Raw genomic sequence first — 15,987 nt, 5'->3', positions numbered from 1 at the left:
AAGCTATATAATGCTATTGGTATAATATCCTGGGCCTAGGTCTATTTGCTACCATCACCCAGGAACAGAAAGAGTTCTCCTATTCCCAAACAAGTTTTTCTGTTTTCTGTGCTCTGAGAGTTTCTGCCCCTCCTCAAGCTATACGTGGCTTATGCTCTATTCACGGAAGATGCTGGGGCTGGGTTCTGGGGTGGGAGGGGAGGAGGTTTGCTCCTTTCTATAGCGGTCAGTCCCCTCTCCCATACCCTCTACATGTGGACATCACTGAGGGAAGCTATCTGATTTTCTACCCTGTCTTTAATATGTCTCATGAGCATCTGCTGGAGATCTGTGGGAAAAACTCTACCAGTGGGTGCAACCCTCTCTTTGTCAGGGATATTGGAAGGTTCTGTGTGATGGTTGATCCTTCTTGCCATGCTCTGCCCTAGGTGAACTTTCTTTGTTCCTCATGGCAACACAGGATCCTTAACCCACTGAGTGAGGCCAGGGTTCGAACCTGCATCCTCATGGTTACTGGTTTGGTTCGTAACCCACTGAGCCACAATGGGAGCTCTCAAAGGTAGATAATTTTTCGGGAAGTTTATCTATGAATAAAAGTGCAAGGGTTAAAGTGTAATGTGAATAATATCACTTGGAGGATGAGTTAAAGAATGGATAAAATAATAGTGAGGGAGTTTCCGTCGTGGCGCAGTGGTTAACGAATCCAACTAGGAATCAAGAGTTTGTGGGTTCGGTCCCTGGCCTTGCTCAGTGGGTTAAGGATCCGGCATTGCTGTGAGCTGTGGTGTAGGTTGCAGATGCAGCTCGGATCCTGTGTTGCTGTGGCTGTGGCGTAGGCCGTTGGCTACAGCTCTGATTAGACCCCTAGCCTGGGAAACTCCATATGCCGTGGGAGCGGCCCAAGAAATGGCAAAAAGACAAAATAGTGAAAATATCCTCAACCATTCTCCTTTCATAAGAAATCTGATGTGTACCTGTCTAATCCAAAGCTGGCTGGTAATGACCTGTATGGTCTGGTTCCAAAAGATTGCTAAGTGAGGTGGTAATTTAATAATTGTGAATTGGGAAACTGATAAGGAACGGGACAGTGAGCTTTGAATGCTGAGCCAGACGATCCCATTGTAGACTTAGGACCAGATAGACTGCTGTAGGCCATCGGTACTCTGAAGTTATGAAGAGGCTAGTTGGAAAAGTTGGAGCCAGTAGATTAAAAAACACAACATTCTGAAATGGGTGATAGAAGGAGAGTCTATCCTGGTTCCTAATAACCTTCCGTTCCCATGTCAGGCTTTGTTTTCCACACAATAAATTTTTTCATTCTGTATAACAAACAAGACTCTTAACTAGACTAGGTTTATAATCTTTGCATACTAAATGAGGCATTGGTATGACATCATTCATTATAGGCTCTTTGAAAGGAACAGTTACATTGAAGGGTGGCTTTGTGGGTTACTGACCCAGGTATAGCCAAATCATCAAAGCATGTGTAAGTTCATCAAGTACATCAAGACAATAAAACTGACGATGTTCAGATGAAACAAGGGTGAACTATTACCTCTTACTTAAAAGGAATGCTGAATTACTGTGGGAAACTGCTGTGGAGATTATCAGTGGCAAATTCCAGATATAATACTTGGAAATACTTAGGTTTAATTGCTCTTAATATTGGTTACTATGTTTTTCTAATTTTGACTTCAATAGTACTGGTTAAGCAATTTGAGATATTATTTTGATAAGTATTGATAGACATTACAGTTACACTGCATATTTCCATACTGTTTTATATGTTTTTTAATATGCTAAAAAATGTTTATCAGCATGAATACATGAATGAAAACAAATACTTTCAATAGGAAAATGAATTTTAGGCACACCAGGCAGATTCATCGTTATGGGTGTCAGCTTTAGAAAGATCCTGGAATCTTATTCCAGTCTTTGTGTCACCTGGTCTTTGGACCTAGTATTTCCTCTAATTGAAATGTCCTGCATTACCTATTGCCCTGCTTCTTTTGGCCAACTAATACCTACTCATTTGTCCTCAGTTTGGCCACAGTCCTCTTGTCTCTGGCCCCTGGAGAGGGATTTGGGTGGTAGAATGAAATCATTTTAATAACAAAATAAGCCTTGATCTGAAAAGAAATGTAATATGTGAGAACCTCTCAGTGCTCCCAAAACTTCCTCCCAGGGCTTTGCTAAGTCTGCCCACATCAACAGTCCTACTTCCCTCTTGTTTTCTGCTCTCACCCTTTTTATCTATTCTCTTTTTTTCCTGACCTCTTGGTCTTTGGTATTACAGTGACCAAGTAGGTGTCGAAGAGCATATGTCCATGATATTGTTGGAAATATTACACTGGGACACTTTAAAAGCAATAAAGGTCCACTTGATTGGTTGTTAGGTAATAAAATTTGTTTTCTACCAGTTGTGCTTTTAAATTTTAGTTCTGCTTCATTTTCTAGTTGATTCAGGATTGGGCCAATACAAGTATTTTTGTGGCATTATCAGTCTATATCTTTTTTAAAGTGCTTTCTTGGTAGTAAGTCAACTATACTCCAGTAAAATTTGTTTAAAAAAATAAAGTGCTTTCTTGGTATTTTAGGGGTAAGCTAGATGAAGCTACATAGAGATTGCTAGCCAAGAGAAGTTTTTCTCTTTCATTTTTAGTATTCCCAGCAATCAAATTCTATACAAAGTTGTACCTCATTGTGGTTTGGAATAAGTGATATATTAAATTCTCTTGTGAATTGCAGTGTAGTAGTATTGTGAAAAGTGGAGTGCAAAATCCAGATGGCTTTTTAAATTAATATGAAATTTAACTTGATGGTTTTTAAAAATTACATGTTGTTTGTAAACTAAAAATACATATTTTTAAAAACTATTATCAAATACAATTAATTTGGATACTAAGTGAAAACGTTTCTGATTTGAGACATGAAGATAGAAAGCAGTTAATTCCTTCATTAGAGATTATGTAAAATTCTCAAAAGAAAAGTAACTGCATTTAATCGTGTAGTTTTCTGTACCAAGCAAATTGATAGTAACATTTTTCACTGGAGTGGTTTACAGACACATAGCTTTCAGTAATGAATCTACAGAACTTTAGCATGTACACACCTTCTTGAAAAAACTAACATTTGACATAAATTGACCTAGCTATAGTATGTCTTCTATATCAAAATGGCTTTATTGTGTTGTTCAGTGTTGGTTAGTTTTTCTGTTATGTTGATGCATTAAAACAGATATTAAATTTTATCATTAATTCAGTGCCTGGTCTCCCATCAAATCCCCTTAATTACAAATTGACTCCAAGGATTAGACAGCATGGATTTTAATTTTAACTGAAACAAAAAAAGGCATCTTGAAAAATCACTCTTGCCTAGTGACTCCTAGACACATTTTAAAAAATCCTATAATTTATTGCTGAGTATTAAAGTTTCATACAATACAAAATGTACAACCTGCATTTTTATTCCCTTATATTCATATTAAATATATGTTTTAAAATATATTTCATAGTCTTGAAAACACTCTTGATTATTTTTAGGTAAATATCAGCCTCAGGAGTTTTGATAACTTATAACCCTTTCTTTAAACAATGTTAACTTTGAATCTTATACAACCATACCTATATCTGAATGACATTTATATTATCTTGTATTTCTGCTTCCTTAATAATTTCACATGATCACACATTGTAGTCTTATATATTCCACGGAGGTCTTTCCAATGTAATCCAATATCCTCTATCTAGCATTATTTGTAATTTATGAATATTTTGTTGAATCTTTACTTCCTTTTGATACTTGCTATAATTAAGTCCACAATCATTTTTGTGCATTTTTACTCTGCAGGTATATAAATTTTTCTGTCTTCTAACTGTGCCAAGTTTTAAAATTGAATTTCATTACATAATTATTCATTTTAAGTAGAATGACTTTTCATTTTTACTAGACTAACAGGATAATGAAATTAAGTAGTGAGCATAGTGATCAAAAAAGTACATATTTTTGTCACATTAGATGGTGATCAGCTTTTAACTCTTGAGTTGTCTCTTAAAAAATTCACTTATTGTCCTTAATACTTTCTAGAATCTAACTTGTGTTAGTAGTCACTAATGTTGGTGTTTATCTAGATCAATAAGTTTTCAAGTAATCACTTTACTTTTAGAAAGACCAAGAAATAATTACTAATAAATTCCAAGTACTCTAAGGTAAGCCATTTTTCTTAAATAAATTCTTTCGTTTCCGTTTTATCTTTTGAAAGGTTGTATAGTATAAGTTATCCTGTTCTTTCCATTAAGTGGATATTTTATATCTTATATTTTTTTAAGTTTTATTTTAAAATAATATTCAATAGTTTAAATTGGATTTTTTATGCTGAAAGATATTTAGTGTCCAAATAAGCATAGCTCATCATGGCAGAGGAAAAAATTAATTGCCTAGAAACAGTTTGTTTACGTAACATTAGATGGTAATATAAACCAACAAAAGCAAGGAAATTAACTTCTAAGGCTGACACACTGCCCTTTCCTTGCTGCTTTGTGCCTGTAGGTATCATCAATGTATTGTAATACCAAAATATAGTGGACTCAGTTAAGAACTGTCAAACATAACTCTAAATTTCTTTACTTTGTTGGTTTATGTCACAACCTAACATTATTATTTTGTTTCTTAGTGCTGTATAATGTCCTTTACATGTGAGACGAAGCAATGCATGAGTGGATCTGAATAAGATGGAAAGTTTGTTTGCTTTTCTCTCATTTACAGTTGATTGCCTCTGATTAGCCAATATCATGCAGCTCTGATATTAGTTAAGTTTTGAAGAAAAGGTAATACAAGAGAAAATTATAAAATATCTGAGCAAATTTTTGAAAAACATACTGATATAAAATATTCACTCTTAATTTTTATTCCTCTTAATTACTTTTTGTTTTATCATTTTCGTCATCTTGAAAAGCAGATATCATTCTTTATATAAAAAACTTAATGAGAAACTATTCGTATTTTGTTATAATAATCAAATACACTAGTATGATTTCACAGAGTAGTTCTAATATGAATTTTACAAAGGAATTATATGTGGAATCCTGAGTAGTAGACCTAAACCTCTCTAAATAACCTCCAAGTTTTATTTGGGAACTGATAAAAAAACTTGGCCATTATTTTAATATCACCTATTTCTTGATGATTATGGTAAAATATAAATAAGTCATTCACTTTGTTTTTATATTCAGTAGTTAGGTTTTTATATTCACTAGTTAGCTCATCAATTGTTAATGCATGTTCTTGCTTTGGGAAGCTGTTTTACACAATTATGGAGTGGATCTGTTTTATACTAAATGAAATTTCACTATTAGATTTCATTTATGAATATGAATTCCATGCATACAGCTATTCGGAAATTATTTTGCTTTCTATTTTTTTCTCTATGAACAATTTCTAGCCCTATTTAAGTATCCATAAGGACAGTTTTCTAAAAGATAATAACATATTTTCAAGCTTGGAATATTCTGTAGTCTCGGTCTTTCTTTCCATGGGAACCAAAGGTATTTGACTCCTTTTTTTTTTTTAAAGATTCTTATGTATTTCTGATTTGTGTGTTAAACCTTAGAGGAGGTCATTTACTTTCTGTAAAAGTTATACAATAGAACAAACCATCTAAATGTGGTCAAACAAAAGATTTTTTCCTCTCAAAAAATAAAGTATTATAACATTTGGTGATGGAGAGGGGGTGTAAAACTGGTGGTGGTGTTAATTCTTCAGGAAATTCTATTTTATTTTATGCAATTAATACTTAATTGGCTACATTTAAAGGTAGTGAAAAAATGATCTATTTGCTAGAGATTTGCAAAACAATACTTTAAGCTCTTACTTATTTTGAGGTGTTGAAAGGTGAAACATTTGACATTTTCTTTTCAGGCACTGCTTTAAAAAACAGAGGGCGGGAAAGAGGCGTTGCCACATCAGAGTTGAGGGTGTTTGTGGTTGTCCGTGACAGCAGCTCTAGTTTTAAAACACCTGTGTTTACTTTCCAGCTTTTCAGAATCTGCCTGAAAGTGGCCTAAGAATGAAATAGGCCTTCATGATGGCTGGGATTTTTTACAATGGAGAAAGAAATGAACTTTATACTTCAGTTTTCTGTTGCAAGAATTTACTTCTCTTACTTTATATACTTTTATCTCTTCCTATACTTAGATATGTGCCCCAGATAATGCAGGATTTATGTAATCTTTGGATTATAACAACACCATTCATGTTTATAGATATATTTTGCTGTTTTTAGTTCACTGAATAGAAGAAGCTGGTGAAAAACTGTTAAGTATATTATACAGATGTATTTTCATTCACAATTTAAAGAAGTTTTTGCAAAATGAAGATGAAAATTCAGTACCTTTTTGGACAGAAATGAATTTGGCCTAAAATGTATTACATTGTTGTGTTAATTTATCATCTTTAGTGGTTTGAATATAGCTTGATGTTTGAACTTAATTATCTTTGCTTAGCTGGTCTTGTTTCCAATTTAGGGATATGTTCTTTTAAATAAATATTTTGTACATTTTTATAATATTCAGATGACACTCATAAACTTTATTGTTCTTAAAATTGAGGTATTCTGAGCTATGATGGCTTAGTTAACAAAATTTTGTTTTTACTGATTTGTTTCAGTATTTTTTGTTTGTTTGTTTTCAGACCGCTTAATTATAGAATGAAGCCAGATGTCATATACTTTGTGATGCATAGCTGTTATATTCAAATTATTTATTATATTAGCAAAACATTTCCATGAGATTACAGTTAATGTCAATGCTGGTTGATATATAAAAGGAATGATTGTAGTTTTTTTAAGGTTTTTTTTTAGCTTTTTTAGGGCCACACCCGTGACATATGGAGGTTCCCAGGCCAGGGTTCAGGGGTCAAATCGGAGCTGTAGCTGCTGGCCTACAACACAGCTACAGCAATGCAGGATCTGAGCCACGTCTGTGACCTACACCACAGCTCACAGCAATGCCAGATCCTTAACTCACTGATCCGGGTGAGGGATCAAACCTTTATCCTCATGGATGCTAGTCAGATTTGTTAACCACTGAACCATGATGGGAACCCCTTAAGTTTTTGGGTTTTTTTTACTTTAAATTTTTTATTTTTATTTTTATTTTTTGACTGCTCCTGTGGTGTGTGGAAGTTCCCAGGCCAGGAATCAAATGCATGCCACAGCAGCCACCTGAGCAACTGAAGTGAAAATACTAGATCCTTAACCCATTGCACCACAGGGGAACTCCTCTTTTAAATTTTTAATTTTTTCTTCTGTCTTTTGATAAGAGAATATTGTCCTTTATTTCTTCATATAACTAGTTTTTTTTCTTTTTAACATTTTATGTGCTTAAACCCTTTACAGAAGCCAATGTCAGTTATGAATCTCTTCCCTTGAAAAGCACACGTTCACAGGAATTTGCATAGTTTCAAAGAGTTTGTTCCTTTCCCAAGCCCAGGCTGAGAATCCTATTCTAGGTCTTATTTTCTTTAGAGAGTTGTGAATTCTTTAGATAGATAGTTGTTTAGACAGTTGTTAACTTAGTACTTCACAGAGAATCACTGGGTCAAATAAAGTATTAAGTGTGTAGAGTTGATAAACAAAGTAGTAATTGATTTTGCCAGTTTTAAATATAAATAGTATGTTCACAGTATATTTCAAATCCCATTATGCCTACACATTATGTTGGTGTCCTAATCCCAGTACCTCATTGGATTTGAAATAAAAATTACAATTGCCTAATTTTTCCAGACAGAAGCAACTGACAATATACCTATTGCATTACTGAAGGATAAAGTCAGCTGATGCCATTACATAAAAGCTGCAAAAAGATGATATTCTACTTCAAAAATAGAATCTTTTTGGTGTAGGCATTCATCTAGGTGGATGATGCTCAGCTACAGACAGTCTCCTAAAGGAAATATAGATAATAATGATGCATATAACCCGACAGATAATGAAAACTTGAGGAAAATAACTGTAATGAGTTGTTAAAATATGAAAGAATTCAGAAAAAGATAATTAAAAATGTTTGAAGCCGAGGGAAAGCAGCAAAATTATTTTAAGTGGCCTAAGTTATATGACATCTAAAATATTTTAATAAGGGTGTATAATAGTACTGTATTTTGTATGGCTTAACATGGATCATAAAAACTATTAGTCAAAACTATTTTAGTCAGATGAAATTGCTGAGAAAAATAGTTTTATTGAATGTCTTTCGTTTTCATTCTTTTCTGTGACTACTGATGAGGAAGTAAAAGGGAGAAAAGATTCCCTTAGTCCTGTTAGTACATTTGTCTCCAGAAACTCAGATTGCTAAACTTATTAAATCATGGAACTTGATATAGGTGTTCCATAGGGTGTGTTAGTTTTGTTCTGGTGACAATTCTTGTTAATAGTAGTATATATCTGTGACATGTTTGAGCGTAACTCACATGTCATCACTTCTTTGTGTTATATAAAATTTACAGTTCTTTAACAAAAATTTAATGTGTATATCTGTCTCAAGTACACTTGTAACTTCCCTAATTATAAAACCATAAATCTCTATACATACACAACACATTTCCTCAGTCTTAAGCCATCAACCTGGTATTTAGGATATGCTTATTATAAAGTATTGAGTATGGGGTAATCTATATATCTCTAAAACTCATATTTTACCATGTAATTTTAAAGGGGAAATGGAAAAACTTTAAGGTCTAAAAGCTATTTTAAAAATTAAATATCTTGCTGGATAGCACAGGTAGCTATAGCCAATCATTTTTGATAGAACATGATGGAAGATAACATGAGAAAAAGAGTGTACATGTATATGACTGAGTCACTTTGCTGTAGAGCAGAAATTGACAATTTAAGTAAACTATAGTTAAAAGAAAAAAAAATAATACTTAAGGAGTTCCTGTTGTAGCTCAGTGCTTAACGAACCCAACTAGCATCCATGAGGAGGCAGGTTTGATCCCTGGCCTCGCTCCATGGGTTAACAATCTTGTGTTGCCATGACAGTGGTGTAGGTTGCAGATGCGGCTTGCATCCTGTGTTGCTGTGGCTGTGGCATAGGCTGGCAGCAACAGCTTTGATTTGACCCCTAGCCTGGGAATCTCCATATGCCATGTGTGAGGCCCAAAAAAGACAAAAAAAAAAAAAAAAAAAGAAAGAAAGAAAAAAAAGACTTAGGATAGAAATTAAGATAATTGAAACAAGAGACAAAATCAAAGCGATGGCTTGTAACTCTGCAAATATGTGATAACTTGGACAGTTACATGTTATTTCACATCCAATTTTGAAACAGGCATAAACAGAAAAAAATACTAAATCAGTGATAAGAAAAATCATTATTCCAAAACAAACTAACATGTTAAGAAACTTTGTTGGACTCTTGAGTTAATCAGCATTATTGGAGAATCATGTTTTTTGTTAAAGCTGAGAAGCTGAGTCATTAAACACCAGTAAGTCCTATTGTTCTACCAATATTGACTGTCTTTCAAAAATGTTAATACATTTGCTTACCATAATAAATTTATAAACCTAATGTAATTGTATCAGATAGGGTTTGCTTGTTTCCAAGATCAGTAAACCACACTCAAGATTGTTTAAAGAAATAAAACCTGGGAGCTCCTGTTGTGGCTTAGCGGATTACGAACCCAACTAATATCCATGAGGTTACGGGTTCAATCCCTGGCCTCATTCAGTAGGTTAAGGATCCAGCATTGCTGTGAACTGTGGTGTAGGTCACAAATGCAGCTCGGATCTGGCATTACTGTGGCTGTGGCATAGGCCAGCAGCTGCACCTCCTCTTCGACCTCTGGTCCAGGAACTTCTATATGCTACAGGTATGGCCATAAAAAGCAAAAAATAAAAAAATTGAAAAATGAAATAAAACTTACTGTTCACACAGAAAGACAAGGATAGGACTAATTCTAGAGATTACTTTTTGTTCAGTTGTTAAACTGTTTTTTCCACCAAATTTATTGAGGTGTAATTTATATACAATAAGTTGCATCCATCGTAGGTATACAATTAAATGCATTCTGACAGATATGTATCCATCATAATAAAAATAGAGGGCATTTCAGTTGCCCCAACCAAAAGATTGTTCTGCTTTCTAATCTATCTATCCCTCCATCCCTGGTCCCAGTAATCCCTGATCTGCTTTTCTTTCCTTTTTTTTTTTTTTTTTTTTTTGGTCTTTTTAGGGCCCCACCCACAGCATATGGAGGTTCTCAGGCTAGGGGTCCAATCGGAGCTGTTGCTGCCGGCCTATGCCACAGCCACAGCAACTCCAGATCCGAGCTGCATCTGTGATGTACAACACAGCTCATAACAATGCTGGATCCTTAACCCACTGAGCAAGGCCAGGGATCAAACCCATGTCCTCATGGATATTAGTCAGGTTTGTTATCCTCTGAGCCATGATGGGAACTCCTGATCTGCTTTTTATTATTGTAAATTCACTTGCAGTTTCTAGACTGTGATATTAACAGAATCATAAAATATATACTCTTTTGTAGTCTTCTTTCATTTCAGCATGATGTTTTGCGATTCATATATGTCATGTATATCAGTAGTTCATTCCCTTTTTTTTAGCTTCAAAAGTGTCTTGCTGTCCAAAAAGTTTTGTTCTATCTCTGGATTTTGTTTGTTTTCCTCTATGTATTGGCTTAATTTTCATGTTATATAAAGCTAGTTGCTTATGCTTCTCTACTGAAGTCTAAAAGGAAAAAAGCAAATTATCAGAAATAGAAATCCTGGAATTGGGTCTTATTAACTTGGTTTGGACTACTACGGATCATGTGTTTATTTACTTATCTCTGAAGTAATTGTTGTGCCCAAAGGAATGAAATACACTGATTGCCATAGTCTTGGTCTATTCCTAAAGCTAGATTGAGTGAGGGAAGAATAGTGTAATAATGGTTAATCGTATTTGTCAGTTTGCCAGGTCTTCACTAAACAGTATGTCTCAGTGTGTCTCCAAATGAGATTAACGTACGAATTTTTGAATTCCAGAAAGCACTTTGTCCTGCCCAGTGAACATGAGCATTATCCAATCTATTGAGAGCCTGGATAGAACAAAAGGCAGAGGAAGGAATAATTTGTTCCAAATTATTCCTTCCTCTGACTGACATCAGCTGGGACATCTGTCTTCTCCTGCACTTGAAGTAGGATATACACTATCAGCTCCCCTCCTTCACACTCAGACTGGGACTTAACAATGTTGACTCCCCTGTTTGTCAGGCCTTCAGATTCAGATGGAACTACACCATCATATTTCCTGGGTGTCCAGCTTGCAGGTGGCAAATCATGCGACTGCTTAGAACCCTCTTGGTTCTGTTTCTCTGAAGAACACTGACTAACACAGATGGTTTTCCAAATAAATTTGAAATATTATTTTATCAGAACTAAGAAAGAATGAAAGTAGTAAAGCAAACCAAAGACAGATTTCCACTGTAATAACATGACTGAAAAATTTATCCTGGCATTTAGTAAAACTGAATTTAGTTTCTGTCCCTTCCTCTTCACCTCTTAAAGAAAAAAAGATAAGCACAAATTTAACATAAGCATACATGTATATACATTTGTATATTTATGCACATACGTATGTATTGTGGCTAATCTCTGGTTTACATGGAATATATCTGTGTTTGTCAGATTGGATTTTGACAGTCTGGAAATCTAGGTCTTTATTATTTTTTTCATCTATTTTTATGGTATATATCCTATATTATATCTTCTGATCCTTGATTTTTTTATTCTTGAGAATTCTTTATTCACAAAAAACTTCTGTTTTAAAAGTAAAGGCTTTAGGAGTTCCCATTGTGGTACAATGGAAACGAATCCGACTAGGAACCATGAGGTTGAAGGTTCAATCCCTGACCTTGCCCAGTGGGTTAAGAATCTGGCATTGCGGTGAGCTGTGGTGTAGGTCGCAGATGTGGCTTTGGCGTAGGCCGGCAGCTGTAGCTCCGATTAGACCCCTAGCCTGGGAACCTCCATATGCCGCTGGTGCAGCCCTAAAAAGGCACACACACACACACAAAAAATAAAGTAAAGGCTTTAGCTTCTGCTTCTGGGTGGGATCCAGTGGTTTACAACATTCTAGCACTCCTTTCAAGAACAATTGTGAAAAATAATTTATTTGAAGGCTCTTGGGGGCAATAACAAGATAGTGGAAGCAAAACACTTGAAAAAGGAACTGATTTCTGTAGTCACTTTTACCCTCTATACATTTGTTAGTTATCTGCAGGCCGAAATCTGAAAATTCCATCTTTATACCTCTGAAGGTTACTGCTAGGATACAGAAAAACCAGCAGAGTTTCAGTGGTGATGTTGAAGGAAGGGGGACTTAAGTGCACACTTAGTAGTGCCTTCAGGACATCCAGGGCTGCATAGGATAGGAGATTAAAAGCGTAAACAGAAAGTGTCTGAAAATCAGAATGGACTTTACAGGTGTTTTATTGAGAACTAGAGGCTACAAGCTATCATTTACATTATGCAGTTCTTGTTTGAACTACTGTGATCAGTTCCTAATCCATCTGCCTGGCATAAGTAAGGCTAAACCTCCAGAATAAATAATATCTGGAATCTCTACCATTATTTTATACAAAATAGTAGACATTCAGTTGAAAACTCTTCAGCACACAAAAACATAAGACTACATGACTATGTAATCCACATTATGTAAACCTATCCAGAGTTGATCCAAATATTGAAGTTAGATGGACAAAGACTTTATAATAGTTATGATTTAAATATTCAAAAAAAAATAGGGAATGAAAGAGAAGGTGGATCAAGAAATCATATATTTCACCAGAAAATTGAAATCTCTGAAAAAGAATCAGTTGGAAATTCTAGAACTGAAGAATACAGTGTCTGAAATTACAAACTTATTAGGTGAGTTTAGGGGCAGAAGACAAGATTGGTAAACTAGATAAAAAATTGACAGTAAATGTTTAAATTAAAGTACATAGATTAAAAAATGGAGAAAATATCATATGAGAAGAAGGGTGGGATTTCGTTTTTTCATAATTTTTTTTTCATTATAGCTGGTTTACAGTGTTCTGTCAATTTTCTACTGCACAGCATGGTGACCCAGTTACACATACATGTATAGATTCTTTTTTCTCACATTATCATGCTCCATCATAAGTGACTAGATAGAGTTTCCAGTGCTACACAGCAGTATCTCATTGCTAATCCATTCCAAAGGCAATAGTCTGCACTTATTAACCCCAAGTTCCCAATCCATCCTGCTCCCTTCCCCCTCCCCCTTGGCAACCACAAGTCTATTCTCCAAGTCCATGATTTTCTTTTCTGTGAATAATAATAAATCCCACAAATAAATAATATCTGTGCCATATATTAGATTCTAGATATAAGTGATATCATGTGATTTTTGTCTTTCCCTTTCTGACTTACTTCACTCAGTATGAGAGTCCCTAGTTGCATCCATGTTGCCGGAAATGGCATTATTTTGTTCTCTTTAATGGTGGAGTAGTATTCCATTGTGTATATATACCGCATCTTCCTAAGACCAATAGGAAATTCCCGTCTTGTCTCAGTGGAAACAAATCTGACTAGTGTCCATGATGGCGCAGGTTCAATCCCTGGCCTTGCTCAGTGGGTTAAGGATCTGGCATTGCCATGAGCTGTGGTGTAGGTTGCAGACATGGCTTGGATCTGGTGTTGCTGTGGTTATGGTGTAGGCCAGCAGATACAGCTCCGATTTGACCTCTATCCTGGGAACCTCCATATGCTGTGGAGAGAGGCCCTTAAAAGAGTAAATAAATAAATAAATAAATAGACCGATATATGTGTAATTGGACTCACTGAGGGAGATAACAACCAAAATTTTTCCAAAATGGCTGGAAAACTCAAACCACAAGTTCATGAATTCTAAGACTTCCCAGCAAAATGAATAAATGAAAACCACATGGAGACACCACATAGTAAAAGTGATGAAGCTCAGATATAAGGAGAAAAAATCTTAAAGGCAGGCTAAGGAGAAAAGGTTGTTCAAAGAACAGCAACAAGACTAACTCCTGCCTTCTCAATAAAAATATGGGAAGCCAAAAGAGAGTAGAATGACATCATTGAAGCTTTGGATAAAGTTGCCTGTATGGTAGAATTCCAGTTTAATATCCTTCCATGAAAAAGAATGTTAAAAAATGTACACTTAGGGACTAATAGAGGAGGTTAGTAGTGTAATGGAATATATTGAATAATCCAAAAGATGATTATTAATAAAGGAGATAAAAAGGAACATAAAAAGCGGATCAGATGGAAAGCAAGATTAAAACAGTAAACATAAATGTAATAAGGGTAATTTGTTAACTAAAAAGGACTAAATATTTTCATTAAAAAGCAAAGATTTTAGATTATATAATAAACAATATATAATAAAGCCTAACTAGGTACTGCTTATAAGCAATATACCTTAAATTATAGTGGTACAAAAAGTTGAAAGTCAAGGATGACAAAAGAAATACCACACAACTGTTAAAAGAAAGCTGAGAAACTTCAAGCAAACAAAGTAGACTTCAAGAAGCGTTACCTTGGAAATAAAGAATATCTAACATTGATAAATAAAAATGATATAACAATTTTAAATCTATATGCACCCAATAGTATCTTCAGAATATATGAAGCAAAAGTTGATGGAACAGAAAGGAGAAATAGACAAATATACACTCATGTGGTAGGTTTTAACACATCTTTCTCAGTAATTGATAAGATGAACAAGTCAAAAGTGGAGTTCTCCTTGTGGCTCAGCGGTAACAGACCTGACTAGTATCCAAGAGGATACGGGTTCCATCCCTGGCCCCACTCTGGGTTAAAGGATCAGGCCTTGCTGCAAGCTGTGGTAAAGGTCGCAGATGTGGCTTGGATCTGACATTTTTGTGGCTGTGGCTGTGGCATAGGCCTGCAGCTGCAGCTTGGATTCAGCTCCTAGCCTGGCAACTTCTCCAGTGTGGTCCTAAAAATTAAAAAAAAAAAAAAAAAAAGAAGAAGAAGCATATAGAGGTTTGAACAACATAATTAACAATTTAATCCTCACCTTTTTTTTTTTTTTTCTCTAGCTCTCTATGCCTCAACATAACTAAGGCCTCACCTCCATTCCTCCAGATAGAGATGCAGGTTACTGACCTCATTTACCTTTATTCCCCCAAGGATGGATTGCCAAAAGAAAAATTTACAATCTTATTTTTTTCACTCTTTTCCTTTCTTTAACTGTTCTTTATCTATAACAATCTGGCAGTAAAATTCATTGGAAGTGGATTAAGATGGACCTACCTTGCCTCATGCCAAAATCTGCGGTAATGGTTGGACACTGACTGTAATTCTTTGTAATAAATTAAGGAGTTTGGTGTTGGTGTTGTTCCATTAACTTATATATATATGTGTGTGTGTGTGTGTGTGTGTGTATATATATATATATATGTTTTTTGGGTTTTTTTTTTTTTTTGTCTTTTTGCCATTTCTTGGGCCGCTGCCGTGGCATATGGAGGTTCCCAGGCTAGGGGTGGAATCAGAGCTGTAGTCACTGGCCTATACCAGAGCCACAGCAACACGGGATCCAAGCCACATCTGCTACCTACACCACAGCTCACGACAGCGCCGGATCCTCAACCCACTGAGCAAGGCCAGGGATCAAACCCACAACCTCATGGTTCCTAGTCGGATTCGTTAACCACTGAGTCACAACGGGAACTCCTCCATTAATTTATATTTTAAGAAAGAACTTTTCAGGACTCAAGATGTCCTTGTGCTTAGCCCAACATTATTATTAGAAATACATTTAAAATCTATGTAAATGTGGAAGTTTAATTAATTATTATTTGGAATCTTAGAATGTTTTACCTGAATATCCTGCATCAAATAGATCAAAGACAGTGTGATAAATAGATATTTTGTTCTCAGTTTCCAGAACTGGTAATACCATAATAAGGTAAAGTTAATGT

At 35.1% G+C, this 15,987-nt stretch overlaps 1 protein-coding gene across 34 annotated transcripts in view; it reads left to right on the top strand.

The window, feature by feature from the left end:
* MIPOL1 (mirror-image polydactyly 1) overlaps nucleotides 1-15,987 on the top strand; it is a 308,128-nt gene that overhangs the window by 155,961 nt on the left and 136,180 nt on the right. Inside the window, exon 10 of one of the 34 annotated variants that reach the window (XM_084968933.1) lies at nucleotides 6,033-8,913. The exons of the other annotated variants lie outside the window; for them this stretch is intronic. Coding sequence (XP_084825059.1) covers nucleotides 6,033-6,062 — 30 coding nt within the window. The 3' untranslated portion in view covers nucleotides 6,063-8,913. Of the gene's footprint in view, nucleotides 1-6,032; nucleotides 8,914-15,987 lie in introns of those variants that run through there. 34 annotated transcript variants of the gene reach the window in all.

Source organism: Sus scrofa, chromosome 7 (genome assembly GCF_054392235.1).
Source record: "Sus scrofa isolate SSC_HxYL_T2T_F1_AM1 chromosome 7, Sscrofa_HxYL_maternal_Yorkshire_Landrace_v2.0, whole genome shotgun sequence".
Taxonomy (NCBI): Eukaryota; Metazoa; Chordata; class Mammalia; order Artiodactyla; family Suidae; genus Sus; species Sus scrofa.
The sequence above is the reverse complement of the archived record's forward strand: the minus strand, read 5'-3'. Positions and strand labels throughout refer to the sequence as shown.